This window comes from Bos javanicus, chromosome 11 (assembly GCF_032452875.1).
Source record: "Bos javanicus breed banteng chromosome 11, ARS-OSU_banteng_1.0, whole genome shotgun sequence".
NCBI lineage: Eukaryota > Metazoa > Chordata > Mammalia > Artiodactyla > Bovidae > Bos > Bos javanicus.
In genome coordinates, this window is record NC_083878.1 from 106,692,065 (window position 1) to 106,719,682 (window position 27,618).

The 27,618-nt window shown below is 54.4% G+C and overlaps 1 protein-coding gene across 3 annotated transcripts in view; it reads left to right on the forward strand.

Annotated features, from left to right (window-relative positions):
• The window catches only part of CACNA1B (calcium voltage-gated channel subunit alpha1 B), a 214,956-nt gene that overhangs the window by 94,870 nt on the left and 92,468 nt on the right, over nucleotides 1–27,618 (forward strand). For all 3 annotated transcript variants that reach the window (XM_061434350.1, XM_061434349.1, XM_061434348.1), the window contains 6 exons: nucleotides 2,040–2,171; nucleotides 2,350–2,422; nucleotides 15,454–15,571; nucleotides 16,398–16,465; nucleotides 19,393–19,499; nucleotides 26,170–26,949. In XM_061434350.1, the coding sequence (XP_061290334.1) occupies nucleotides 2,040–2,171; nucleotides 2,350–2,422; nucleotides 15,454–15,571; nucleotides 16,398–16,465; nucleotides 19,393–19,499; nucleotides 26,170–26,949 (1,278 nt within the window). The remainder of the gene's footprint in view (nucleotides 1–2,039; nucleotides 2,172–2,349; nucleotides 2,423–15,453; nucleotides 15,572–16,397; nucleotides 16,466–19,392; nucleotides 19,500–26,169; nucleotides 26,950–27,618) is intronic.

The following is a 27,618-nucleotide window of genomic DNA, read 5'->3' on the forward strand; positions in this document are numbered from 1 at the left end:
GTGCCCCCAGCCCTGGAGCACACGGACAGGGCCTCCCCAACATCCCGCACACAGACAGGGCCTCCCCGCTGCCCCCGGAGCACGGGGACGAGGCACTCCCGCCCCACTCCTGGGGCGCACGGCTGTGCGGCAGGGGCCTTGCGCGCAGCCGTCCGGAATCTCTTCCTGTGGCTTTTCACTGGGTAAACAGACAAGAGCCACGGGGCAGCGAGCGCGAGGCTGGCAGCCCAGCGTGATTTCGTCTGGGCCCCCAGGGCCTGTCTATCTGTGGGGCTGTTTTCAGCCTCAGCACTGCCCCAGCATTTCTGGTTTTCTCATTAGCTTGCTCCCCACAGTTTCACACTGGCTCCTGTCTTGAAACCCATGAGCCCATCTTTCAACCTCAAAGGGTGACTGTTCCCTAGTTAATGGAGAAAACAGTTTGACAGATAGAGGTTTCCTATCTTGCTGCCCCCAAGTGTGCTTACCTGCCTTGCAGCCGCTGTTCTGGCCCCAGCGGGACTCTGACCTTCTGACCTGAACTCCCAGGCCTGCCTTTTCCACTCAGGGCTGATCCTGCCAGCCATCCTCAGTGATAGGACGCGGGCCTGACCGTGTGTTCAGGTTCATCCCACTTGGCTCCGCAGCCCTGGAGGAAGGTTGCTCCCTTCTGCCCATGAGGGGGCTGAACCTGCCCCTCTATGCCGAGTGGCGGTGGGAGGGGGCTGCTCCCATCCACAGCTGTCACGGCAGCAGCAGAGCTGCCCTCACCCTGCTGGCCATGGACATAGTGACTCCACCGTGGGTCCCGAGCCACCCTGAGGCTCTGAGGCTCCCAGTCCAGGGTGCCTGGAGCATGAGGCCACACATGCCCAGCTCATGACGGCTGCGGGATGGTCCAGACTGAGCCTATGCAGGTGGCCCGCTTCCAAGCACCTTCAGTGACTTCCTCAGCCTCCTGTGGAGGCTGGACTAGGTCTTATCTAGTCTGTTTTAAATCCACACCTGAGGCCGTTCAAAGTCAGGGTGGTGTAATGCGGAGGAGTTTTGGACAGGACTCCTGTCTGGCTTGGCCCACAGACGCTTCTGGGTGCTCCCGCTACCTGCCCTGCGTCCTCTGCTGCTTCCGCAGGAGCAGGGCTCCAGGACGTGGTGCGGTGCTGCCTGCACCTTGGCTGTGGGCCTGCCATCTTAGCAGCTGTATTTCCTCCTGGAAAGTGGGTGGCTCTTGTCCTGACCTAGACCCTGCCCATCAGGAGAAGACTTTCTGGAGTCTTCTAGCCCATTTCTTATTAACTCTCACGCACCCAGTAAGAGAGTAGTGGGTCTCTGTGACACAGCCCTGGGGATGAGGGCTCAGGAATGTCCCAGGCCTCTCCCCAGGCCAGGGCGGAGGACAGCAAGTGCTAAGGCAGAGAGGCACATGGCGTATCTCCCTGGGGCTTGGGCTCTCTTGGGGTTGCAGCTGGAGGGACCCATTACCTAGCAAGCCCGCAGCAAGACTTATCCGCAGACTGCAGGGGGCCTGTGAGGCACAGGGGTTCAGCTGAATGAGAGGGCCATGGTCTCTGGCCCCCAGGAGCATTTGAGGGGTGGGATGGAGCGGGGGTTGAGCCTGGAGGGCTGCTCCGTGCTATGTGCCTCGGGCCCTGGGGGGCACCGAAGCCCAGCCTGCTTTGCTGAGACTGTGTGCAAACCTGCTCGCTGAGGGTGGTGGTACTGATGGATGCTCCAATGCGGCCCCTTCTCCTGCACGGCTAGGACGCATAGCTGTGGCCCTCACTTCCTGCGTGCTGGCCTAGGGGAGCTGAGGGATGCAGGCAGGTGTAGCTGCAGAGGAGGGATACCAGAGACCCGGTGTGGGAGGTATGCGTGAGCCCAGCTCTGAACGTGCAGTCTCTGCTGTCACCCTGGGCCAGGTGGTGGGCTGCAGTGCAGATGGGGTGTGGGCCCCTGGAGAAAGTGCGTGTGGGGCCCTCAGGGCAGGAGGTGCCAGAAGCCGCAGGCGTGGCCCTCGGGGTCCCAGTGTCCTGGCGCACTCAGACCGGGCTCCCCCGCAGGTACTGGAGCTCCCTGCGGAACCTGGTGGTGTCCCTGCTCAACTCCATGAAGTCCATCATCAGCCTGCTCTTCCTGCTCTTCCTCTTCATCGTGGTCTTCGCTCTGCTGGGCATGCAGCTCTTCGGGGGACAGTAAGTGAGGCTGGGCCCCTAGGGGCAGCGCTCAGGGGACAGTGCTGCTGGGTTCCCACTCTGCTTCCCCCACAAAGGCCCCAAGAAGGGCTGCTGGCCCAGACACAGCCGCCAGGTGCCAGCCGTCCTGGGCCCAGTGGACCTGCCTCTGCCTGTCCAAGACCCTTGTTCTTCTCAGGTTCAACTTCCAGGATGAGACTCCGACAACCAACTTTGACACCTTCCCTGCCGCCATCCTCACTGTCTTCCAGGTAAGGCTCCCGGCTCTGGACTAAGTCGTGGCCATGGGGCTTTGTGGGCGCGGGGGAGGCAGCCTGCCATCAGCCCCTCAGTGCCCGCGAGGACACAGGCACAGTGGGCCTCTGATGTCAGGCCCCGGTTGGGACCTGGCTCGGGAGCAAGCCTGCCAGGGGCGTGTGGATGCCCCAGGAGGCCCTGGCTTCGGGCGCCGCTTGACTCTCTGCCGGAGACCTGGAGCTGATTGCAGTTGTCTTTGTCCTTTGCAAACGCGGCAGAAAGCTGTCCCCAGGCTTCTCCCTCCAGGGGCTTGGCGCAGCAGCCCCTCGGCTCTCCTTGTATCTGAACACACACTCCCCGCAGCTGCTGGGGGCACGTAGGTCGGGGCCCCATTCTTGGTGGCATCTGTGTTCCCTCCTGAGAACTCTCTTGGTTGAGCGCTCTCCTCATCACAGAGCTATGGCTCCCTTGCGCCGCCACGACAGGCCTCCTCCATGTGATAAGGCAAACGTCTCCTCCATGTGATAAGGCAAACGTGTGCCCTTGGCCACGTCTGAGACCAAGCAGGACCAGGGCGGGGGTGGGTGCCCGTGATGGAGCTTAGAGAAGCCCCATACCACAGGCACTCTGGCCAGGGCCCTGCCTCCCCTCAGCCACTGCTGGAGCCACGACGAGTGTGAGGAGCAAGGACCTGCGGCCCCTCTCTCAAAGGAAGGGGGCTTTCCAGCTGACTGTTTGAGCCACTTGCTGACAGAGTGACTTCACCCCCCAAGCCCTGAGCCCTCCCGACATGGGGGAGCCCTGCAGCTCCTCCGCCCCCAGGGACAGTGGGTAGAGCCCTCTCCTTCCAGAGGGTCGTCCTCTCCCGGCCTGACAGGACTCCAGACCCTGCACTGCCACCACCCGCTTCGCATCTGACCCCACCTCAAGTCCTGTGGCTTCTCCTCTGAGCTCAAAGGGTTGGGGTGCCCGTGAGCACATTGCCCTTCTTACTGTCTTTGTCAAGGCGTCCACAGATGACTCAGAGCAGTGTCTGGTCGTTTATGGCGGCTGAGAGAGTAGTTAAGGCTGGAGGAGGCCAAGTAGATTGCCAGGGACAGGCATACAACACCCTCAGGATGACACTGGGCTGATGGCCTGAGAGCCCAGGGTGGAGCCCCTGCTTCTGAATGGGGTTGGAGAGGGCACAGGGAGGCACATGACAGGGGTGGGGGGGGGCGGGAGGACAGCTTGAACTCTGCTCCCAGTGAGGCTAACCCCGTGGAAGAGCGCCCACCATGCCCACAGGTGGAGGGCATCTGCTCCTAAGACACGGAAACAGCAGGCAAATGCAGGCACCTTCAACCCTCTGATGGCTAAAGGCTAAATGAAGAGAGGCACCTCAGAACCAAGAATATCGGGTTAATATGACAAATAACTGACAATCCTGGAAGTAAAACTACAGCTACTTAAATAAACAAATAGAGGGTGAACCGTACACTGACGTGGTCCTCGTGAGAATGGGGGAGCTGGCAGGCGTGGAGGACCTGAGCCCACTGCGGCTCAGAGGTGCAGAGAAGGCGCCAGTGACCTTCCAGAAAGAGCTGAGACCTGGACACTGCCCAGTAAAGAGAACATCTTAAAATCTGTTGTAGAAAGAAGGACTTCCTGTGAAGAATGCCAGTCTGATGGCAGGAGGTTGGGGAAAAGTAACTAAAACACTGGAGGACAGCCCCTGTCGTTCTAGAAGCGAGCACGATCTGAGGTGGCGGAGACACATGCAGGAGTCGCCGGGACTTGCGGCTGACTGCTGAGAGCACCGCAGGCGTGATGCAGGTGCCTCTAGGGCAGCGGAGGCGGGGGATGCAGTAACCCAGGAGGAAGCAGAAAGCCCAGACGGCTGCAGAAAGGGAATAACTTATGGATAGTAATTGAAAAAGCTACCTATCCTGGCTACCACGCTGACAGTTTAACAAGTGAATTCTGCCAACTGTTTAAGAACACTTACTCCAATTTTACACAGATGACTCCAGAGAAGATAAAAAGGAAATCCCACCCTTTATGAAACTGGACTAATTTTGATATGAAAATGCCAGACAAAGACAATATGAGAGAAGAAAAAAATATATTACCATCACACAGAGAAAGACAAGACATCCTCAGGGAAATAAGAACCGATCCAACCTGGATGTCCTTAAAGATTATCTTTATGATCAACTTGAATTTACCCTAGAAATGCAAAATTTACCCTAGAAATGCAAGATGACTTAACATTAGAAAGTCTATTACTGTAACTCATCATCTTAACAGACTGAAGAAGGAAAAGAGTGTGCCAGCAGAAAGAGCATCTGAGCTCTAGAATGTATGATCAGAAAGAGCATCTGAGCTCTAGAATCTATGATCAGAAAGAGCATCTGAGCTCTAGAATGTACGATCAGAAAAAGCATCTGAGCTCTAGAGTGTACCAGCAGAAAGAGCATCTGAGCTCTAGAATGTACGATCAGAAGGAGCATCTGAGCTCCAGCAAAAGCACAACCAAGCACCAGAGTGAGAAGCAGACGGAATGAGATGAGCAAAGTGTGTTAATTGTGGGCGCTGGGTGATGAGTGTGGGGGTGCATCACACCCTGTGCTCTGAGTGTGTTTGGTAAAGCCCAGCGCTCTTGCAGACGGAAGCTCTTAGCAGACTTGCCAGTATCAGTGGTCTTGGTGCACTAGAATAAGAAAAAGACGAAACAAAATTTCTCAGGATTGCCAAGGAAGAAGTAAAAATGTCATTATTCACAGATGAAATATTTATGTACTCAGAACACTCGTGTTGTCACTGCAGATGGTGTGGGACAGTTTGGTTATCCATAGAGAAAAAAAGGAAGTTGGATTTCCACCTCGTAGCAGATTTGAAAATCAGCTCAGATGAATTAAGACATAAATGTGAAAAGCAAATTTCAAATTTTAGAATGTACAGGAGAGTACTGTTCCTAACTGAGGGCCTTCTTAAGGAAGAGATAAAAATGCACAGATCATAAATGAAACCTTTGAAAGATTTGACTATTGAAATACAAATTTCTGCATCCAAAAATCACCATAGAATCTCAGATAAGTCATAGGCTGGAGCAGACATTTCCACAGCATCAGCCAATAAACAGCGACCAGAATAAATAACCAGCAACCAGAACAAGGGCTTCCCAGGTGGCGCTAGTGGTAAAAAATCCACCTGTAATGCAGGAGACTCAAGAAACAGTTTCCATCTGCAGGTTGGGAAGATCTCCTGGAGTAGGAAACAACAACCCGCTTCAGTGTTCTTGCTGGAAAATTCCACGGGCAGAGGAGTGTGGCGGGCTGCAGTCCATAGGGCTAAAAAAAGTCAGACATGACTGAACAACTGAGCAGAGCAATCAAAATAAATAAAAACGTCTACAAATCAAAAAGGGAAAACAGCAGCAGGAACATGCAGCAGGAAAGGGCAAAGTGTGTAAGAAGAAACTCAGTTCTAATGAGGTGGATGAAACTGGAGCCTATTATACAGAGTGAAGTAAGCCAGAAAGAAAAACACCAATACAGTATAGTAATGCATATATATGGAATTTAGAAAGATGGTAACAATAACCCTGTATACGAGACAGCAAAAGAGACACCGATGTATAGAGCAGTCTTTTGGACTCTGTGGGAGAGGGAGAGGGTGGGATGATTTGGGAGAATGGTATTGAAATACATATAATATCATATATGGAATGAGTCGCTAGTCCAGGTTCAATGCACGATACTGGATGCTTGGGACTGGTGCACTGGGACGACCCAGAGGGATGGTATGGGGAGGGAGGAGGGAGGAGGGTTCAGGATGGGGAACACATGTATACCTGTGGCGGATTCATTTCGATGTTTAGCAAAACCAATACAATATTGTAAAGTTTAAAAATAAAATAAAATTAAAAAAAAAAAAAAGAAGGAACTCAGGATAGGAAAGTGGGCTGAAGAGCAGACCTGTAAAAGCCGTCAGCTATTACTTGTAGTCAGGGAAATGCAAATGAAACCCACCTCTCAGTTCAGCTGAAATTAAGAAACCTAACAGTCTCAAGTTTTAGAGAAAGTGAAAGTGAAGGTCACTCAGTCATGTCCAACTCTTTGTGACCCCCATGGACTATACAGTCCATAGAATTCTCTGGGCCAGAATACTGCTGTGGGTACCCTTTTCCTTCTCCAGGGGATCTACCCAACCCACGGACTGAACCCAGGCCTTCCACATTGCAGGCAGATTCTTTACCAGCTGAGCCACAAGGGAAGGCCCAAGTTTTAGAGAGGATATGGAGAAATGAGGATTCCCTGGTGGTGTTGGTGGGTTGATGGAATCGCTTTGGAAACTAATGTCAGGTATCTAACCCACTGGCACTCACACGGGAGTAGTTCCTGTGTGGGTACGTGCCCTGGAAGGTCCCTGGCCAAATGCACAGAGACCACTGAGGCAGCATCACACATGGTAGCGAAAGCCTGGACGCCTCTTCACGCTTCATCCTCAGGAGAGTGATGAGAAGAGTGTGTTCTGTCTGGGCAGCAGGACCCTGAGTGGATGACCTGGAATTGGCCATATTAACATGGGTCAGAAGCAATGCTCATCTAAGAACAGCAAGATTCAGAATAATGCAAATCATATGATAATTTTTAATTCACTTTAAAAATTGAAGCAGAGTTGATTTACAGTGTTACGTTAATTTCTGCTGTATAGCAAAGTGACTCGGTTATACATGTACATACACATATATACATATATATATATGTTCTTTTTCATTCTTTCCCATTATGGTTTAGCATATGATACTATTTAAATAAGGATGAACACATCTTGTTTCCAGACATACTGTGTAACAATATTGTTTATGGTATATATCCACTAGAAGTGTAAAAGCCTGCATGGGGATGATTAACACCAAAGTCAGGGCTAGGTGGGTGTGGGGAGAGGACGAATGAGACTGAGGACTTCTACTCAAGGACCTTCAGGTACATTTTTTTTTATATTAGCTCATTTTATTTTTTTCCATATTACCTTATACATTGCTGTTAGCCATGAAGTAACACAAAGCAAATATTGAATGCTTTTATTTTTTTAACTTTTTTGTATTTTTTAAAATTTATTTATTTTTAATTGAAGGCTAATTGCTTTACAATATTGGTTTGATTTCTGCCATACCTCAGCATGAATTAGCCATTGGTGTACATATGTCCCTTCCCTCTTGAATCCCCTTCCCCTTCAGCTACATTTTAATGTTTTATTTCTTAAGCTGGGAGTAGGTACACAGAGCTTTAAATATTCATTGTACCTTTCTGAATGTGTGAAATAATACATACTTTACACTTAAATGAATACAAAAAAAGATAAACTGCTGCTGTTGCTGCTAAGTCGCTTCAGTCGTGTCTGACTCTGTGCGACCCCATAGACGGCAGCCCACCAGGCTCCCCGTCCCTGGGATTCTCCAGACAAGAACACTGGAGTGGGTTGCCATTTCCTTCTCCAATGCATGAAAGTGAAAAGTGAAAATGAAGTCGCTCAGTCGTGTCTGACTCTTCATGACCCCATGGACTGCGGCCTGCCAGGCTCCTCCGTCCATGGGATTCTCCAGGCAAGAGTACTGGAGTGGGGTGCCATCGCCGTCTCCGAAAAGATAAACTAAGTTAACATTAACCAAGAGAAAGCTGGCGTAATAGTAACATCAGCCAAAATAGAAGGTGAAAGAAAGCTTTCTTAAAAAGAAGAAACTGCATCTGCATAACAATAAAGGGAAGATTCAGTGTAAGAACACGGCCCCCAAAAGCAAAGATTGACGGAATTACAAAGAGAAACAAAAAGCCCACTCTCTTTTCAGGGATATATATTTCCAGCAAACGGAAGGATGAAGCTGATGACATTAGAAAGGATCAGGAATCAGCTGATGCCTACAACTGATAGTGGATAAAACGCTCATTCGGGGGCACAGAGAACTTCTGCAGAAACTGATCACTTCTTAAGTCATTCAGGAAATCCCTACAAGTATTAAAGAATTGCTCTCCTACAGTGAACATGCTTCTTATAAAAAACAAGTTTTACTTATTTCTTTAAAATTTGGCCGTGTTCTGTGACATGTGGGATCGTATTTCCCTGTCCAGGGATCGAATCTGCACCCGCTGGATTGGAATGTAGTGTCTTAACCACTGGACCAGCAGGGAAGTCCCAGAGCACATCCTTGGCATTACTGAGATAGATGGAAACCACCAGTAAACAATCACATAAAATCGTCCCCATATTTGAAAGCTGAGGGATTGCGTTGAAGAAGACATCATAGTGGATAGTACAGAATACTTAGAACTGAATAATAATTAGCAAAACTTAGAGGATGAGTTTGAAGCAATGCTTAGAGAAAAATTTAGAATCTTAGAAGCAACTGTCAAAATAAGAAAATGACTAAAAATAAGAGAATGGCTGAAAATAAATATGTTAAATACTCATCTTAAAAACTAAAAAAAAGACTAATAGAGTAAACCAACGAGAAACTGAAAGCAGGAAAAAAATAATGCTAAGAGCAAATGTTAGTGAAACAGAAAACTGACATACCAAGATAACAAAATCATAAAAAATTCATTATCAGTAAGTGCATGGGCATTCAGTCATGTCTGACTCTTTGCGACCCATTGGACTATAGCTGTCTGAGGGCTACAGATGTTTACAGATATGTATCCTTCAGGGATGGCACCACCAGGCATTTCTGGGTTGGTGTCTCAAAGTGTCTTGAGTGTGTGACAGGTGTCCTGGAGGCCTGTGTTAGGACAGCAGTTGATCAGAAGGTCAGATTCCATCTGAGCCTCCTGGCTCCGCTTCAGAGGTCTCTCCCTCCATAGCTCTGTGAGGCAGGGGCTTCGTTTTGTCCACTGATGATCATAAGTGCCTGAAGGTTGCGTGGCGCACGACAGGCACTCTGTTTGCTCAGTGAAGGTAGATGCAAGTAGTCTGAAATAAAGGGTTAAAAAATCGAATCCAATTCTGTGTGAAGTAGAGCGTCATAGCTAAACTGCACTTATCTCAGTAATATAGTAATTTGTCAATGTAATTTCCTGATCTCTACATGTTAAAGAGAAAATAAGCATATCAATAGATGTAGAAAGTAAAATGTTGACATTATGATGAAAAACATGTTATACAAAGAACCTAAAATACTAAGGACTCAAAAACAAAAAAGCAACCCAAAACAAACCCACAGCTAGGTGGGGTAGCTAATATGGGTGAGCTTCCTTTTTGAAGGGACAGAGATGTTCTGAAATTGACTGTGGTAGTGGTTGCAATGGCACCCCACTCCAGTACTCTTGCCCGGAAAATCCCAGGGACGGGGGAGCCTGGTGGGCACCGTCTGTGAGGTCGCACAGAGTCGGACACGACTGAAGCGCCTTAGCAGCAGCGGCAGCAACGGTTGCATATACTTGTGAGTGTACTGAAAACCACTGAACTGTGCACTTTAAGTGACTGAAATACATGATATGTTAACTTTATCTCTTAATTTCTTCTGAGAATCCCTTAGAAGAAATGAAGTAGCCCTCATAGTCCACAAAAGAGTCCAAAATGCAGTACTTGGGTGCTATCTCAAAACTGCCAGAATGATCTCTGTTCGTTTCCAAGGCAAATCATTCAATATCACAGTAATCCAAGTCTGAGCCCAATCCCTAATGCCGAAGAAGCTGAAGTTGAACATTTCTATGATGACCTACAAGACCTTCTAGAACTAACACCAATAAAAGATGTGCTTTTCATCATAGGGGACTGGAATGCAAAAGTAGGAAGTCAGGAGATACCTGGAGTAACAGGCGTTTGGCCTTGGAGTACAAAATGAAGCAGGACAAAGGCTAACAGAGTTTTGCCAAGAGAACACACTGGTCACAGCAAACACCTTCTTCCAACAACACAAGAGATGACTCTACACATGGACATCACCAGATGGCCAACACCAAAACCAGATTGATTTATATTCTTCACAACCGAAGATGGAAAAGCTCTATACAGTCAGCAGAAACAAGACTGGGAGATGACCGTGGCTCAGATCATGAACTCCTTATTGCCAAATGCAGATTTAAATTGAAGAAAGTAGGGAAAACCACTAGACCATTCATGTATGACCTAAATCAAAGTGGAAGTGACAAATAGATTCAAGGGATTAGATCTGATAGACAGAGTGCCTGAAGAACCTTGGACAGAGGTTCGTGACATTGTACAGGAGGCCGTCTGTGATCAAGACCATCCCCAAGGAAAAGAAATGCAAAAAGGCAAAATGGTTGTCTGAGGAGGCCTTAAAAATAACTGAGAAAAGAAGAAAAGTGAAAGGCAAAAAAGAAAAGGAAAGATATATTCATCTGAATGCAGACTTCCAAAGAATAGCAAGGAGAAATAAGAAAGCCTTCCTCAGGGATCAATGCAAAGAAATACAGGAAAACAATAGAGTGGGAAAGACTAGAGATCTCTTCAAGAAAATTAGAGATACCAAGGGAACATTTCATGCAAAGATGGGCTCGATAAAGGACAGAAATGGTATGGATCTAATGGAAGCAGAAGATATTAAGAAGAGGTGGCAGGAATACACAGAAGAACTATACAAAATAGTATCTTCATGACCCAGATAACCATGATGGTGTGATCACTCACCTAGAGCCAGACATCCTGGAGTCCAAAGTCAAGTAGGCCTTAGGAAGCGTCACTACAAACAAAGCTAGTGGAAGTGATAGAATTCCAGCTGAACTATTCCAAGTCCTAAGAGATGATGCTGTTAAAGAGCTGCACTCAATATGCCTGCAAATTTGGAAAATTCAGCAGTGTCCACAAGACTGAAAAAGGTCAATTTTCATTCCAATCCCAAAGAAAGGCAATGCCAAAGAATGTTCTACATACCACACAATTGCACTCATCTCACACATTAGCAAAGTAATGCTCAAAATTCCCCAAGAAAGGCTTCAATAGTATGTGAACCGTGAACTTCCAGATGTTCAAGCTGGATTTAGAAAAGGCAGAGGAACCAGAGATCAAATTGCCAACATCTGTCGGATCATTGAAAAAGCAGAATTCCAGAAAAACATCTGCTTTCTTGACTACACCAAAGCCTTTGATTGTGTGGATCACAAGAAACTGTGGAATATTCTTCAGGAGATGGGAATACCAGACTGGCTTACCTGCCTCCTGAGAAATCTGTATGCAGGTCAAGGAGCAACAGTTAGAAATGGAAATGGAACAATGGACTGGTCCAAATTGGGAAAGAAGTACATCAAGGCTGTATGTTGTCACCCTGCTTATTTAACTTATATGCAGAGCACATCATGGAAAATGCTGGGCTGGATGAAGCACCAGCTGGAATCAAGTTTTCTGGGAAAAATATCAATAACCTCAGATATGCACATGACACCATCCTTATGGCAGAAAGCAAAGAGGCACTAAAGAGCCTCTTGATGAAAGTGAAAAGTGAAAGTGAAGTCACTCAGTCGTGTCCGACTCTTAGTGACCCATGGACACCAGGCTCCTCCGTCCATGGGATTTTCTAGGCAAGAGTACAGAAGTGGTTTGCCATTTCCTTCTCCAGGGAATCTTCCTGACCCAGGGATCAAACCCAGGTCTCCCACATTATAGACAGATGCTTTACCATCTGAGCCACCAGGGAAGTCAAAAGTGAAAGAGGAGAGTGAAAAAGTTGGCTTAAAACTCAGCATTCAAAAAACAAAGATCATGGCATCTGGTCCCATCACTTCATGGCAAATAGATGGGGAAACAATGCAAACAGTGACAGACTTTATTTTCTCGGGCTCCAAAATCACTGCAGATGGTGACTAAAGCCATGAAATTAAAAGACGCTTGCTCCTTGGAAGAAAAGCTATGACCAACCTAGACAGCATATTAAAAAGCAGAGATATTACCTTGCCTACAAAGGTCCATCTAGTCAAAGCTATGGTTTTTCCAGTAGTCCTGTATGGATATGAGAGTTGGACCATAAAGAAGGCTGAGTGCCAAAGAATTGATGCTTTTGAACTGTGGTGTTGGAGAAGACTGTTGAGAGTCCCTGGGACTTCAAGGATATCCAACCAGTCCATCCTAAAGGAAATCAGTCCTGAATATTCATTGGAAGGACTGAAGCTGAAGCTCCAATACTTTGGCCATCTGATGTGAAGAACTGACTCGTTGGTGCTGGGAAAGATTGAAGGCAGGAGGGGAAGGGGATACCATGGATGAGATGGTTGGATGGCATCATTGACTCGATGGACATGAGTTTGAGCGAGCTCTCGGAGTTGGTGATGGACAGGCATGCTGCAGTCCAAGGGGTTGCAGAGTTGGACACGACTGAGCAACTGAATGAACTATATCTAAATAAAACTGTTATTTTAGAACGACCATAGCAAACATTGCAGATAAAAGATTGTTGATGGTGAATTTCATGTGCAACTTGACTGGACCACGGGCTGCCTAGATTGAACACTGTTTCTGGGTATGTCTATAATGGTGTTTCTGGATGACATGAACATTTGAATGGAGGACTGAGAAAGCAGATGTGGGACCTCATCTAGTCCACTGAAGGCTTGAGTAGAGCAAAAGGCTGAGTGAGGGAGAGTCCGTTCTTGCTGCCCAATGTGTTTGAGCTGGGACATTCGGCTTCTCTTGCCCTTGGACTCAGATTTGGGCTGAAGCTTACACCGTCATGTCTCCCAGTCAGCTGTGGGTCTTGGGACGTACTCTCCATAACCACAAGATAAGGTATACCCAGACATCTCCTATTGCTTTGTGTTTCTTTGGAGAACTCAGACTAGCACAGGTTGAAAGCATTGTGACTAAAGAAAAACCAAGGGTAGCTAGCATTCAGGCAGTTGAAGTCGATGTAATAAGGAAAAGGAAGAGGCAGGAGGCCTGGAGAGGATGGACAGGTGATGTGATTACACAGAGACCCAGAGAGTCAGCTAGAAACGGTAAGGGAAGCCAGCAGTGCTGCTGAGCACAAGAGAAGCGTTGGAAGACAGAGCCTTTCTATATACCTGTATTGCTAAGTTAGAATATTCGACTAAAATGAAGGATTTCACTTACAGTAGTCACAAAAGCTATAAGTTACCCAGAAATAAATCCACAAGAAGTATGTAAGACCTTTACATGTGAAATTATAGCTAGTTATTAAAAGACCCGAAGAACTGAAAACAAATGTTTTTAAAGGGGAAGGCTTACTGTTGTAAAGGGATCAGTTCTCCCTAGTTTAATCAGTGATTCAAATCCCAACAGAACTTCTCTTGGCATTCAGCATGTTGATTCTATGGGACAGTGAATGTCCAAGAATAGCAAAGGCAATCAAGGTGGAGTGATTTGCCCCGCGGTGTGTCAGGACTTACTATAAAGCTACCATAATGAAGGTTTTGACGTCTAAAGACAAAGTACCAGAGAACAGACTAGGAAGCCCAGAAGCATGCCCAGGCTTTTGTAGGAAGTTGGTCATATGCAAAAGATGGCATTTAAATCAATGGGGGATGGGTGGGGTGGGGGGTAGGGGTGGAATGGTCAAAAAATGAGCCTTCTGTGTGGGAGAAAAGTTGATTTTCATCCTCATGGTAGACAGAACATAACCACAAACTCCAGTTGGATTAGAGATCTAAAAACCAAATTTTAAAATGATTCAGAGAAAATGTAGGAAAATTCGTCATGACCTTGGGATGGAGAGGGACTTCCTAAGAGGCAAAAAGCAGAAGCCATAAAGGAAAGACTGATACATTTGACTTCATTAAACTTTTTAATAATTCAACAAATTAGTTAAAAGCAAAAGGACACAAGCAGATTTTTCCAGCAGACATTGGAGATAGAGGACTAGTATATACAAGACTCACTTTATTTATTTTAAAAATTAATTTATATATTTTAATTGGAAAAAAAAGAATATACATATGGAAGTCAGCAAGAAAAGATGAGTCACGAGAAATATAAGCCAAAGAGTTGAAAGGGCCACAGAAAGGAGATCTGAGCAGATGTCCCACCTGACTGGCTGCTGCTTCACCCTGTAGGCTGGGAGCTATCAGAGGGTGTGACAGTGCTCAGTTTGGGATGAGGGTGTGAGGAAGACACAGCCTGAGTTGCTGATGGGACAGTAATTTGGGATAAGCGCTTTGGAAACATCTAGTTAAGTCAAGAGTGTGCAGAACCTGTGATCCAGCAGGCCCGGTTCTAGGCCAGCTTCATGTGCGCAGTGGGCACCTTGCAGTGCCCGTCGGAAGGTGGGTGAATGTGTGGGAGGGCCCTGGGCAGCACTTGCCAGGAACAATGGGCTCACGTGTCCACATGGGTCGACTTCAAGGATGCAGCGGTGACTGAACAGAGCGGTGTGTGTAGTCGGGCGCTTTTCTCTGCATGTTTGGAGCACGCATGGTATATTGTGTGTGTACATGTGTGTGGTGTAGATGGGAACGCACCCCGGATTCGTAATTGTGGTTGCCTGTCAGGGTGATCATGGGCGGTGGGACCTGATGCAAATAAGACAAACCGTCAGCAGTCTCCATCTTGAGTGGGGGACGCATGAAAGTCTGTTATCTTATCCCCTTGCATTTTTCCAAAATACAAATGCAAATGAGACCCGTTTCCTGATGGGGCAAGGATTGTGTGTAGCCGCTCTCAAAGCCTGGCCCACTGGACTGAGGAGGTAGCGACCTGGAGGGTCAGAGGCCGCGGCTGCTGTCTGGCCTTGAGAGCTCATGCCGCCCCTGAGCCCTGAGTTCCTCACCTGCGTGGCAGTGACCTGGCAGCTGGGGACGTGGGGAGCCCACTGGGCAGACCCCCCTGGGCTGACCCCACGCAGCCCGGTGCTGGTCTCCTCGCCTTTGCTCGCCTTCTCTCCCGAGAGCTCTTTTTCCGTTCTTGGCAGAGACTCAGCCCAGCAGCCATGGCCCTTCTGGAAGTTCCTTTGGAGGCCCCTGGGCTGCCTTGCGTGTCATCCAAGAACCTGTGTGTGCACACACGTATGCCCTGGGCTCAGCTGCCCCTCCCTGGGCATGTGTGTGGGCTCTGGGGGCTGTGAGACGCGCCTGGGTGCTCTCCCTCCCTTCCTCCGCAGATCCTGACCGGGGAGGACTGGAATGCGGTGATGTACCATGGGATCGAATCGCAAGGTGGAGTCAGCAAGGGCATGTTCTCGTCTGTGTACTTCATTGTCCTGACGCTGTTTGGGAACTGTATCCTCTGTGGGCTGGGCGAGGTGCCTCCTGGGTCCCTCTCCTCCTCACCCACTGTGGTGGGGTGGGAAGGGAGGACTCGGGGAAAGACATGGGCTTTGAGCCTGAGGGCAGCTGTTTGTTTTGTTTTCACTTTAATTTAAATTAATAATTAGGTTTTGGCACCAAGCTTTTAAAAAACCTCCCCCTGGTAGAAATGAATCTGCAGGGAAGCACAAGGGAAGGTCTTGTGTGGAGGACGCTCCTCAGGCTTGTGTCTGGAGTCGGGAAGGGGCTCTGAGGGGTCAGGGCAAGCCCAGCTGGGGAGGCTCTGCAGCGGGTGTCCCCATCCTGCCTGACTGGAGTGTTTCCCTGTGGCTGGACCCCAAGGGGCACGACCTTCATCCTGCTCTCTGGGCATGGCAAGGCCTCTGGGTTGCCCGTGGCTTTGGTTGATGCCAGGAGGCAGCAGCTGACCTCAGTGTGCTGTCTCACGGGCTGCTGCAGTGCTGTGCAGGTTCATCCATGAGGCAGAACCCTGGGGTGCCGTTCCCCCTGAGTCCCAGGGTATTAATACCTCCTTGCCAGACAAGGGGGCCTGAGCTGCAAGGTCACCTACCAAGAGATTGCGTCAAGGAGGCTAGGGGGCTGCCTCCCAGCAGCTAGGCTGGGCTGTGTCTGACGGGGGCTGACATGGCTGGAGGGTTGGGGGATCGGGGGACATCCAGGAAGGAGGCAAGGCTGGCCAGGACCTGGGGAGATGGGCCCCTGTGTTGCATGGAGGAAGCCGTGGCCTGACCCTGGGGAGGCTGGGGCATAGACGTCCTTCCTTAGCTGGAGCCACCAGACACCCTGCTGAACGTCTTCCTGGCCATCGCTGTGGACAACCTCGCCAATGCTCAGGAGCTGACCAAGGTATGTGGGTGGGTGCACACGTGCAGCCCAGGGATGGGTGGATAAGGGTCAGTCCTTGTCACTCTGGAGAGGCGGCGGCGTCATGAGGGGGCAGGTCCTGCTTTAGGAACGTGTGGCCGTTGTCCAGGGCTCTCCTCGATTCCTGGATATGCAGGGATGTGGGGGCACAAGAGGCAGGGGACACTGTGCCAGGAAGGGGGGTGACTGTGAGGGCCACTTCTGGGAAGTCAGGACCTGGGAAGGATGACCAGAAAAACAGGAGGCGGGGTGGGAGCAAGAGGTGGCCCACAGGAGACGCAACCCAGAGGCAGACCCGGATGATGGGGGCACGGCTGCCCTGGCTTCAGGATTGAAGGGCATGGTGGCTTCAGTGTGTGAAGTGGGGGCTGTGTCCTCTCAGAGTGAGAGACATCGTGAGGTGGGCCCTAGGGGACATCCGGTCTGAACACCCTAAAGGGCAGGGAGGGGACCCTGTGGTCATTCCCAGGAGTGAGGGTCCCTTATGTTCATCCCCAGATGGTGAGGCGACCCTGGGATCCTCTCTGGGAGGGGAGGGGACCCCTGTGTTTGGTCTCCTGTGTGAATGGCTGAGCTCGGGTGGCCCTGTGTGGTGCTGCCCTCGGATTCTGGGCCAGGCTGGTGTCTGGAGGAGCAGCTGGTGTTTGTTCCAGCACATCCGCACCCAGTGGGATGGCTTTCTCTCCAGGCTGTGCCCTGCGGGAGCCAGCTAATAGTCATCTCGCATCCCTGAGCATGTGGGGGATGTGATCACACACGTCTCCCTGTGGCATCCCTCCGGGTGATGCGGCTTACTTTGACGCTGTCTGTCCCGGATGGTGCAGGCCGCCCGCTGTTTCAGCCTCGGGCTGGCGCTTTGACAAGCCCGGCTGCTGGTACGAAGGGGCTGTGGTCCGGAGGCCTGAGGATGCTCTGACCCTCAAGGGCACGCACCTGCTGTCTGTGTGTGTGTGCACACCTGTGTGTCTGTGTGCTCACCTCCACTGTCCCTGACAGCCACCCACTCAGTCCTGCATGTCCCAACACTTAACACTGTCCCTGCTCTGGGGCTTGACTTGGGTCTCCCCTGGGGAAGCTGGGCTCTGGACGTCTCTGCGACTCCGGTGTCCATGTGCTCCTGGCCCTGCCTCCCCACCTGGCCCCCTGGGAAGAATGTTCCCCCAGGGGCTCATGGGTGCACCCGCCTCTGCCTCCGCTCGACTGGGCTGGGCTGTGACTGTGGGTCTGGACTCCTCCCTTCCTCTGAGGGTCAGGAATCCCCCTGGCATGCCTATTACTGTTGTCAGTCGGTCGGTGGACTGAATCTCGCAATCCAGGAGCGGCTGGAGAGTGGCCCAAGCCCGTGGCTGGGGGGACCGGTGTAGCCACAGAGCACTTCTGGCATCAGGATTTCTGGAGCCCCGTGAACCAGGGGTGCTCAGCAGCCTTGGTGATCTGGCACCAGCTGTCCTGAGCTTGAGGGCAAAGCTCTCACTGCCCCTTCAAGGTTGTCAGTGGGAGGACGTACTGACAGGCTGTGTCCTGGGGCCCTGTGTCCGGGCCTGGACATCCTGTGTGGTGGCCCCTTTGGACACACTGCCCTAACTCAGGGGTCCCCTCCCTTTTGGAGGCGGAAGTGGAGGCCTGTTTGAGACAGGCTCTGGGCACTCCTGGGCTGGCCAAGGGTCCCAAAGAGTGGGGCTTGGTGCTCCCTCCTTCGTGCTCCCGCTAATACACGGTAGTGTCGCTTGTTTTTTGAAGTAGAAATAAACCCACGTCAAGTTTGTAGAACACCCACTGGAGTGACTTGAGGGCCATAAACCAGGATGGAGCCTGGAGCTGGAGGAGGGGCGTCCCTTGGGGGCTTCGTGGTGGGTCTGGTTCTGCTGCCCTCCGGGGCCTGAAGCTGGCAGCTCTCTTCTCTATGGTGGGAAATGTACAGACAGCTCTCAGGGGCTTACTTGCCATTACTGTGCCCCTAAAAGCAAATTCAAGGATGTTTGGGATGTGTTGGGAATGCCAGCTTCCAGAGGAGCCAGGTGGGCCTGGGGTTGGGGTCATGAAGGAAATAAGGGTGGTCCCAGTGATGTAGCTGGACCACACAGAGACTGGTGGGCCTGTAGACTCAGCCTAGCGCTCTCAGCCTAGAGATCTGAGGACCAGAACATTTTGGTTTTGCCTGGTGACATGGGCTCGGGGCTGGAGGGTCTGTCCTCCTCCGCGTGGAGTGGGCAGAGGTGGGTCAAGGCATCTGCTCAGGTGTCACATGCCGGCCCGGAAGCAGAGAGCCTCAGGGCTCTTCTCCAGGAGCTCAGTGAGGAATGGAACCCATGGTCAGGCACAGTCACTGCTGGGGATAGGTGGTCGGATGTGAGCCGGTAGGTCTGGGTGGAGAAGCTCTGAGGTTGTGAGGTGGCCCTGCTAGACACTCCTGGGGAGGGCTCCCGTGGGCGGTGCTGCGGGGCACCCGGGCTCAGGGCGGCCAGCTGCCCCTTGCCCTGGCTCACTGCTCTGGGGCAGAGACAGACTTCGTTCCAGTGAGACAACTGCTGGGGCAGGCAGGAGGGGGAGCAGGTGGGAATAGAAAGAGGGGTTTGCATTTCACCAAAGTGAGACTGACATGCAGGAATGTGTTCCTGGGCTGGAGCTCCAGAGTGGTGCTGTCAGAGGTAAGCGTGCGGGGAAGGCTGCTGACTGGGGACTGTCGCCTGCAGAGATGGGCATAGCAGGGGTGTCTGGAGCCTGGTGGGTCGTGCTGAGGCAGGAGCCAGCTGTCTGGCCTTCAGCTCAGGGGGCGGGAAGGATTCAGAGGCTCTAGGATGAAGAGCTGGTGGCACAAGAGGAGGTCAGGTGGGGCTGAGGCTTCTGTGGAGTCTCAGAGTGGACACAGCACTCTCAGGCTAGCTACAGTTTTCTGTCTGTCCAAGCAGGACGAAGAGGAGATGGAAGAAGCAGCCAATCAGAAGCTTGCTCTGCAAAAGGCCAAAGAAGTGGCTGAAGTCAGCCCCATGTCTGCCGCGAACATCTCCATTGCTGCGTAAGGCTCTAGGAGTGGGTTATGGGGTGGTGGCAGGGTTGCTGCAGAGCCCAATTCCTCCTGGGGCTTCTAGAGAGGGCCCTTGCCTTGACTGGAGCCTCTCAGGACACAGCCCTCCCCAGGAGCTGAGGTGGGAGCAGTGGCTCTCCTCCCCGGCAGGGGCCTTTGAGCAAGGAGACCACCAGGTAGAGCCTCTGGCTTCTCCCTGCCGGGATGAGAGTGAGGTGTTGGCGGTGCTGTGGGTGGGAGCAGCCTGCTGATGGCGGTCCCCCTGGACAGTCTTGGGTGGCTCCAAGTATGTCTGACTTCGGCTCAGTTTTTCAGAAATGTGTTTTGTGAGGCGAAAGATTCAACATGGTGCTTCAGCAGCCCAAGAGTCTTAACACAGTTTCCCAAAGCATCTTTGAGTTTTTAATGTTGGGACAGAGGTCAAGAGGTGGCCTCTCTGATGAGAGGTGGCTGCTCTGCTCTGATGAGAGGAGGTCAGGTGGGGCTGAGACTTCTCTGGAGCCTCCAGGCACCTTGCAGGAGCACCGCTGCTGTGCTATGGACTTCAGAGTTGGGGCAGAGCACCCAGCCCAGGGCCAAGAGCTGCAGTGGCTGCGGGAGGTCGGCCCCCGGCAAGGAGGTGGGAAAGTCTGGTCCCGTGTCTGGTCATTGGCTGACCGCAGGAAAGCACAGGAGGGTTGGGGCCAGGCTGAGTCCACCTGGAGCCACCAGTCTTGCCTCCAGCCCCACGCTCACCACCCGCCAGCCCCTCCGGCTCCGGGCTGACCCATGGGCCCTCGCTCTGCAGCTGCGCCCCTCTGCTGTGCTGACTGAGGTCAGAGTGCCGGGGGCAGCCTCAGGCCCTTCCGCGGTGATGCAGGCGGCAGTGCTGAGTGCTCTGGGGGGATGAGTCTGAGGAAGTGTGCACATGCACGGGTGGGGTCGTCTTAGCAGCTCGGTCTCGCCTGGAAGTCACAGGGCCATGGCCTGATTTCTAGGAGGGCATTTGCAGAGGTCCTGTCTCTAAGGTGACCAGAGGTGGTGGCCTGTGTGGGAGAAGAAGCAAAGGGAGGTCCCAGGCCCTGAGTGAAGGCGGGGCAGGGGCCTGCAGAGAGCCAGGCAGGACACGGCTGCCACCATTCCGCCAGCTGCTGGGGCCCTGGAGCCCAGTTATCCTGGAGTCTTGTTGTCTGGCCAGTGCACCCGCTCTGTCTGCTTGGTCCTGGGCTTACAGTGACCCTGGTGACTTCCTGTCACAGCCTCTTCTCCCAAACTGTGTAAACTGCTGGCAGTCTGCGTGGAGGATGTGGTGGCGGCTGACCAGTCTGTTCACGAGGGCCTTGTGTGGATTCTGTGTACTGTTTGCCTTCATGCTGTTCTGGAGGGGAGTGTGATGTCCTGTGTCTCTGCTGCTGGCCAGGGCTGCCCGCTCCTTGGGAATGTGTGGCAGGGCATCTACCCCGACCTGGGCAGAGACCCCAGAGAGGAGGGGCCCCCGGCACAGCCACAGGGAGCTTGTCCGGACACTAGAAAGGGAGGGCTGGATGCTCTTTCTGTTTCTCCGCCCCCACCCTGTTCAGGACGCTGCTGTGCAGGAACCAGGCTGTGGACCTATGTCCCCAGGGCCTGGGGGACACTTGGTGCTCCCCTCACAGCAGGCCCTGAGCTCGGCGCTGATCTGTCCATGCTGTGGCCAACCTGGGGTGTGTCCAGGTGCTGGCCCCTGGGTCCTCCTGTGGGTTCTGCAGGCCCACCCAGGATGCAGCTTTGGGTCCTCAGCCCACCTCTGATGCACGTACAGGGGCTCTGATGTGACCCCCCGAGGTCCCATTTCCTGGAGGAGGTCTGGCCTCAGGCATGGGGGTGGGGTGAGGCCGCTGTGCGTGGCTGTTCATTTTTCTCCGTCAGCTGAGGCATCTGAGGGCGGGGCCTCCCTGAGACAGCTGCTCCCACGTCCGTCTGTCCATCTGCCTGGCTCCCTGCTCCACTGGCAGCACCAGCCTCTCACGGTCACTTCTCTGTCTGAGCTGCTGAGGTTGGGGGACAGGGTGTCCCCCGCCAAATCTGCTCCCCAAGCTGTGCTGTGTGGCCTGTGAGACGGGGCCTGCTGAGATGTGCTCTGTGGGCCTCGGATGCTCGGGGCAGTTTTAGGGTCTCTGATGTTTGAAGGGCTCTGTGGACCTTGCCCGAGACTCTGTGCTGGCCCCTCCTGAGTGGGGTGTCCGAGTCACTCGAGCCTCCGTGGGGACCCCAGTGTGTGGCTGCAGGGGACAGTCCTCTCAGGTTCCCTGGAGGGGGACACTCAGGCCGATGTGGTCATCCGAGTTCTCGGCTGCATCAGCCTCAGGAGCACTGGTGCCCATAGCCCCTCCTGCACACGTGTTCACACTCACAGCCACTCTTGATGTTCACAGTCTCAGTCACACTCACACACACTCACAAGTTCACACACGGGGTCATGCACACTGCTTTGCTCCCTCTCTTGGACACACGTGCCTCTCTGCATGCAGGGTCAGCAGGCCCGTGAGTAGTTTTGAGCTTCTCACATGTTTGTCGACTCAGCCTTGAGAAGGCAGAGTTGGATACCCACCTGGTCCTCCCCTGGGGAAGCTACCTTGAAGGGAAATGACTGTAAAGAGATCTCTGGTTTCTCTCTATTGATTTTGGAAAAGCTTCTAGAAAGACACTCAAGGGAAGATGGGCTGGTGATGGAACCTGTTTGCCCCTGGGAAGGGTGGTGGTGAGTGGGAGGCAGTGACTCAGAGCCTGGGCAGCCTTGGCTGGGGGCCAAGCACAGTGGTTGGGAAGCAGGGCCCAGGCAAGGCCGCGAGCAGGTAAGGCCCCTGTGTCAGCCATCTCTGCTCCGTCTTGAAGGGGTTAGTGGTCCCCAGCACCAACTGGGGGATGGAGGCACCAGGTCCGACAGAGGAGGGCTGTTGAGAATTGCAGGGTGGGAGGTGCCTGCTCTTTCCGGCCCCGCTGCCCTTCCAGGGGCAGTGGGCACAGAGCTGGGTTGGTCGGCTCAAGGTAGCCTTCCTGCCCTCCAGCCGTGGTGGTTGCTGCTCTGCTGGACGTGCGTGCTCTCTCAACTTCTCCTTTACCCCGAGGTCCCGGCCGGTGTCGTTCTGACGAAGCGTCCCTGGCCTCCGGCCTGGATGCACGCCGAGCCTCTGTCCTGACCAGTGCGGCTGGCGCGTGCTCTGGCCCTCTTGGAGCGCTCTCTGGTGTTCTCACTTTGTTCTGTTTTGTTTTTTGCATGTGCAGTTTTGTAAAGCAAACTCGAGGTACTGTATCTCGCAGCTCATCTGTCTCCAGCGTAAACTCACCGTGAGTCTCTCTGCTACGATTTCCATCTGTGGCTTCATGATAACTACACACCAGCACCTTTGCCCCTAACTCTGCTTTCCCACTTCAAGTCATTCGCTTCAGGGGGCAGCTCCAGGACCACCTCCCGCGCCCCTCTGGGGACACAGGCGCACTTCCTGGCGCCCTCACATCCTGCTCAGCCTGCTCCCGGGATCAGGCTCTCTGAGCTCAGCCCCTCCGCCTCTCCTGGTCTGTCCTCTCTGCTGTCTGTCCCTGTGCGGTCACTCTGGCATCATGAGCAGGTCTGCTTTTCCTGAGGTGACCACCATGGGGAGCCGTTGGCTGTCTCCTTGCAGCTCCTGTGAAGTAGAAGTAGAGGGTCCTCAGGGGCTCAGGGCATATGTGGGGCCCTCCTGCTCCAGCCTGCCTTACCTGGGAGAGGACGTCTCTGTGATCCTTAGGAAGTTCTAGCGAGAGCAGAGCTGCTGCCTGTTTGCAAGGCTGCAGAGACAGGGAGAGCCTGAGGTGGGGCCACAGGAGCACTGAGGTGGCCCTGCTGGGGGGTGACACCCGTCTGACTGTCCCCAGGGGCTTCTTCCTGCAGGTGAGAAGGCCCTGGGGATGGCCGGGTGCCCTCCCTGTGCCCTGGTGCTGACTGGCGCTCCCGCGGTCCCTGAGCCCCACCCCCTGTTGCTGGGCAGCACAGGGCTGGGCTGGTGCGGCCACAAGAATGCAGAGCTGCTGCTGTTCGGCCCCCAGTGCCCACAGGATAAGAGTCTGGGCCCCAAATGATTGACTCCAGGCTGGCAGAAAACGCGATGCATCGTAGGTACCCACAGTGTTGCACCTGGGCTGCTTCTGCTTGTCACACTAGGGGTGACTGAGGGGTGACAGCTTTCTCAGCGCAGAGACCCCAAAGCAGAGCCATGCCACAGAGGCTCCTTCTGAGTCCTGTCAGCACGTGGCCGAACTCAGCTCTGCAGGCAAGCTGGGCTGGAACGTGGTGGGGCGGCTCCTCCCTGGGCCTCCTTCAGGGAGGCCTTTGCCTGGGTCTGAGCCGCCTGCCACTCTGCACTGGGGGTCTCTTGCACATCCTGAGCTGCTTGGGAACTTGGTGGAGAGGCATGGGGGGGAGGCGAGCACTGGTCACAGTGCGCCATGCGTCGGGCAGAGCAGGCACAGAGAGGCCCACAGGCGGGTGCACCTCAGCAAGGCTCAGACCCAGAGACACGTCCAGAGAGGCAGCCATGCTACATGCTGGGTGGGCACAGATAGTCCTAGGGGGCGGAGGCCCAGCGTGGCAGCAGTCCAGTGGGAGTGGGGCTGGGAAGTTATGCAGGGAGCCTGGATGCACTCTCTAGTCCAGCAGGCAACCCGCCTCTTCGTGGACTTGAGCTGGTTCCTCGGTGGGACGGAGCTGTGTCTGAGGGTAAGGGTGAGGGCAGAGCCGTTCCTCCTGAGACACCACGTGTCCCCATCATCTTCACTGCCTGCCTGTTTGTGTTCTGGCAGACGGCACAGGCCCCGGGGCTCATGGCTGCATCTGAGCAGGCCGCCACCTGCTGCCCATATGGCTCAGAGTCCAGGTCCATCTCCGGCTGCTGGGCTGATAAGGAGGCTGACCAGTGGCTGGCTGTCAGCTCTCGTGGCCTCCTGCACCCGGGGAACTCCCCCTGGTGGCTGTTGTCCACTGTACAAGGTTCAGTCTTGTTCAGAGTCGGACCCTTTGTTTTGATGCCAGCTGGGGATGGGGAGGTCCCCTGGGGCTCTGGGTTGAAGCCAAAGAAAGATAAGGTGGGTCTGTTGCGAGGTGACCTCGGGAACGGGGCAGCAGGTCAGGGCTTGGGGGGTCAGCTAAAGGTGTGGGTCGGCAGATGGCCGGAGAGGCCAGCAGTTGTCCCTATGTGTCTCCTGCTGGGCCCCCAGGGACAGACATCAGGCTCTGCTGCTCTCATACTTCCGAGGTGCTCTCCTGGAAATGGCTCCCCACCCTGAACCTGGACTAACCCTACAAAGGGCAGGACTAGTGTGGTGCTCAGTGGCCGCAGCCCAGAGCCGGGGGTGGGGCCTGTCCAGCCCGGCCCTCAGGGCCCTTGGGTTGTGGCTCTCGGCTGTGCTGTCAGCGCAGCTGGGGTCTGGCCAAGGCCTCACGTCTCCTTTAGACACTCTTTCCCTCTTGTCCTTGCATGCGTCCGGTCCTGGCTCCGTCAGTGCCTTGCTGTGGACCCTGTGGGTCACAGCTCTGTGCGCAGTGTGCCGTGGGGACAAGAGGAGGGCGTGAGGGCTGGGGAGGTGGCCAGATGCCACCTGATCCAGATGCCACGGCCATCCTTGTCCTGTGCTGCCCCTGCTGCCCAGGGGGTTCTAGGAACCTCTAGAGGGGAAGGCAAGACTGGCCCTCTGAGGCATTTTCCACTTGGCCAAGGTGGTGTTGGGGGTCACCAGCTCTGGGGTCTTGTCTAGTGAAAATTGCAGAATGCAAAGGGCTTCCATGCACCCTGGGCTGTGGACCCCCCGTGACCATGTGGGTGAGCTTGGCGGATGGCCATCAGGGCCTTCAGGAGCCTGTGCCATGAGGGCTGAGCCTGGGCCACAGGCCATTTCTGGTGCCGGAGAGCTCTCAGCCTCTGTGGAGCCAGGAGAGGGGGGGTACTGGTGACCACAAGAGGGGGTGTCCAGCCCCAGACCTGATGCTGGGTTGCTGGGCATTCAGCAAATGGTCATTGAGCTGAGTGGCAGCTGCCCAAATGGGTCTGACCAGCTCAGGGAGAGTGCCTGCCCGACTCCTGAGGGCCAGCTGTCCCAGGGCCCCTCACTCCCTGGGCCGCCCTCCCCTCTGCTCCTGATGACCCGCCTCTTCTTGAGTTCCCTCTCAAACACCCTCTGTGTGCTTCTGGCCAGTGACTCTCCTCCTGGAGGGAGAGACGGAGAAGCCCCTCCTTAGGCAGCCCCCACCCAGTCCCACTCCATTTGGACGCTGCCCCCCTCCTTGCCCCATTTTGGCCTTCCTGGCAGGTGGCCCCCCTGCCCGAGAAGCCCGTCTGCCACCTCATGCTAGTGCCTGCCATTCCCACTGCCCTGCACCCCTCGTGCCCTCCGGCCTGGGGCCCCCACCTCAGGTGAGGCTCTCACAGTCTGTGGGCTCTGCCACAAGGGGCATAGGGACGAGGTCTGTTAGCCCGGGTATCTGCCACCGACTCAGCCCATCCACTCTGCTGGGCTGGCCAGGACTCCTGCCGCCTTCTTCCCTCCTCTCGCCCTGCGTCCCTGCGTCCTCTGCCATCCGTCCATCGCTCTGTGTCCATCAGTGGCTTCCCCTGCGGAGCAGAGAGGTGGGACGCAGCGCAGGGGGCTCACAGGGGCGGTCTCCCCACAGCAGGCAGCAGAACTCGGCCAAGGCGCGCTCGGTGTGGGAGCAGCGGGCCAGCCAGCTGCGGCTGCAGAACCTGCGGGCCAGCTGTGAAGCGCTGTATAGCGAGATGGACCCCGAGGAGCGCCTGCGCTTCGCCACTTCCCGCCACCTGCGGCCCGACATGAAGACGCACCTGGACCGGCCGCTTGTGGTGGAGCCAGGCCGGGATGGCGCGCGGGGGCCTGCGGGGGGCAAGGCCCGGCCCGAGGGCGGGGAGGCCGGCGAGGGTGCCGACCCGCCGCGCAGGCACCACCGGCACCGCGACAGGGACAGGGACAAGGCCGCAGCCCCGGCGGGGGAGCCAGACAGGGCGGACGCCCCGAAGGCGGAGGGCGGGGAGCCGGGGGCCCGGGAGGAGCGGGCGCGACCGCGCCGCAGCCGCAGCAAGGAGGCCGCAGGCCCCCGCGAGGCCAGGAGCGAGCGAGGCCGCGGGCTGGGCCCGGACGGCGGCCGGCGCCACCACCGGCGGGGCTCCCCGGAGGAGGCCGCGGAGCGCGAGCCCCGGCGCCACCGCGCGCACCGGCACGCGCCGGAGCCGAGCAGGGAGGGCGCGCCCGGGAGCAAGGGCGAGCGGCGAGCGCGGCACCGCGGCGGCTCCCGGGCCGGGCCCCGGGAGGCCGAGAGCGGCGAGGAGCCCTCCCGGCGGCACCGAGCGCGACACAAGGCGCCGCCCGCACACGAGGAGGCGGAGAAGGAGGCCGAGGCGGAGGACAGGGACAAGGAGCCCCGAAACCACCAGCCCAGGTGAGTCGGCGCGGGGCGGGGGCGCGGCCCCGGGCGGGACGGTCCGCCTTGTTGGTGCTGTGTGAGAAGGCCTTTCACCGCGTGCTGGGGAGCTTGGCTCAGGGAAATGTAGCCTAGTCTAAGGTGCCCAGGTGCAAGGGAGGCTTAGGGCAAAATCGTTGGGACTGGTTGGGATCAGGAAGACTTGGAAAGAACAAGGTGACCCAGAGAGAAGAGAAAAATGGGGAGCACTGTGACGGAAGGAGGGTCAGGAGAGCCTGGGGGAACCTGAGGAGGCCTCCAGGCTAAGGGTGTAACGGAAGGGGGCTGGGCTGTGTGCCTCTGACAGAAAGGACCCTGCCCTGTTCCCTCTCCAGGCCAGCCAGCCTGGTCCCACGCTGGGACAGGATTCCCAGGGTGACTATGAGAGCCTGGGGGTAACAGGGGCTGCTAGGCTGAGACCAGCCATCTCCACACTTGCCAACAGGTCACAGACCACCCGGAACTCTCATAGTCAGAGGCTGCAGCTCAGGATCAGCCCCACCTAGGCAATGTCTTTGCAGAGCTCTGTGCTTGGCCCTGGTGGGGCCCCAGATAGGTAGGCTTAGGGTAACATCCTCTTCCAGGCTTCTTTATTCTGCCAACAGTTCTGTTACATACACATAATGTGATGTCAGCCATGCCTGGCCT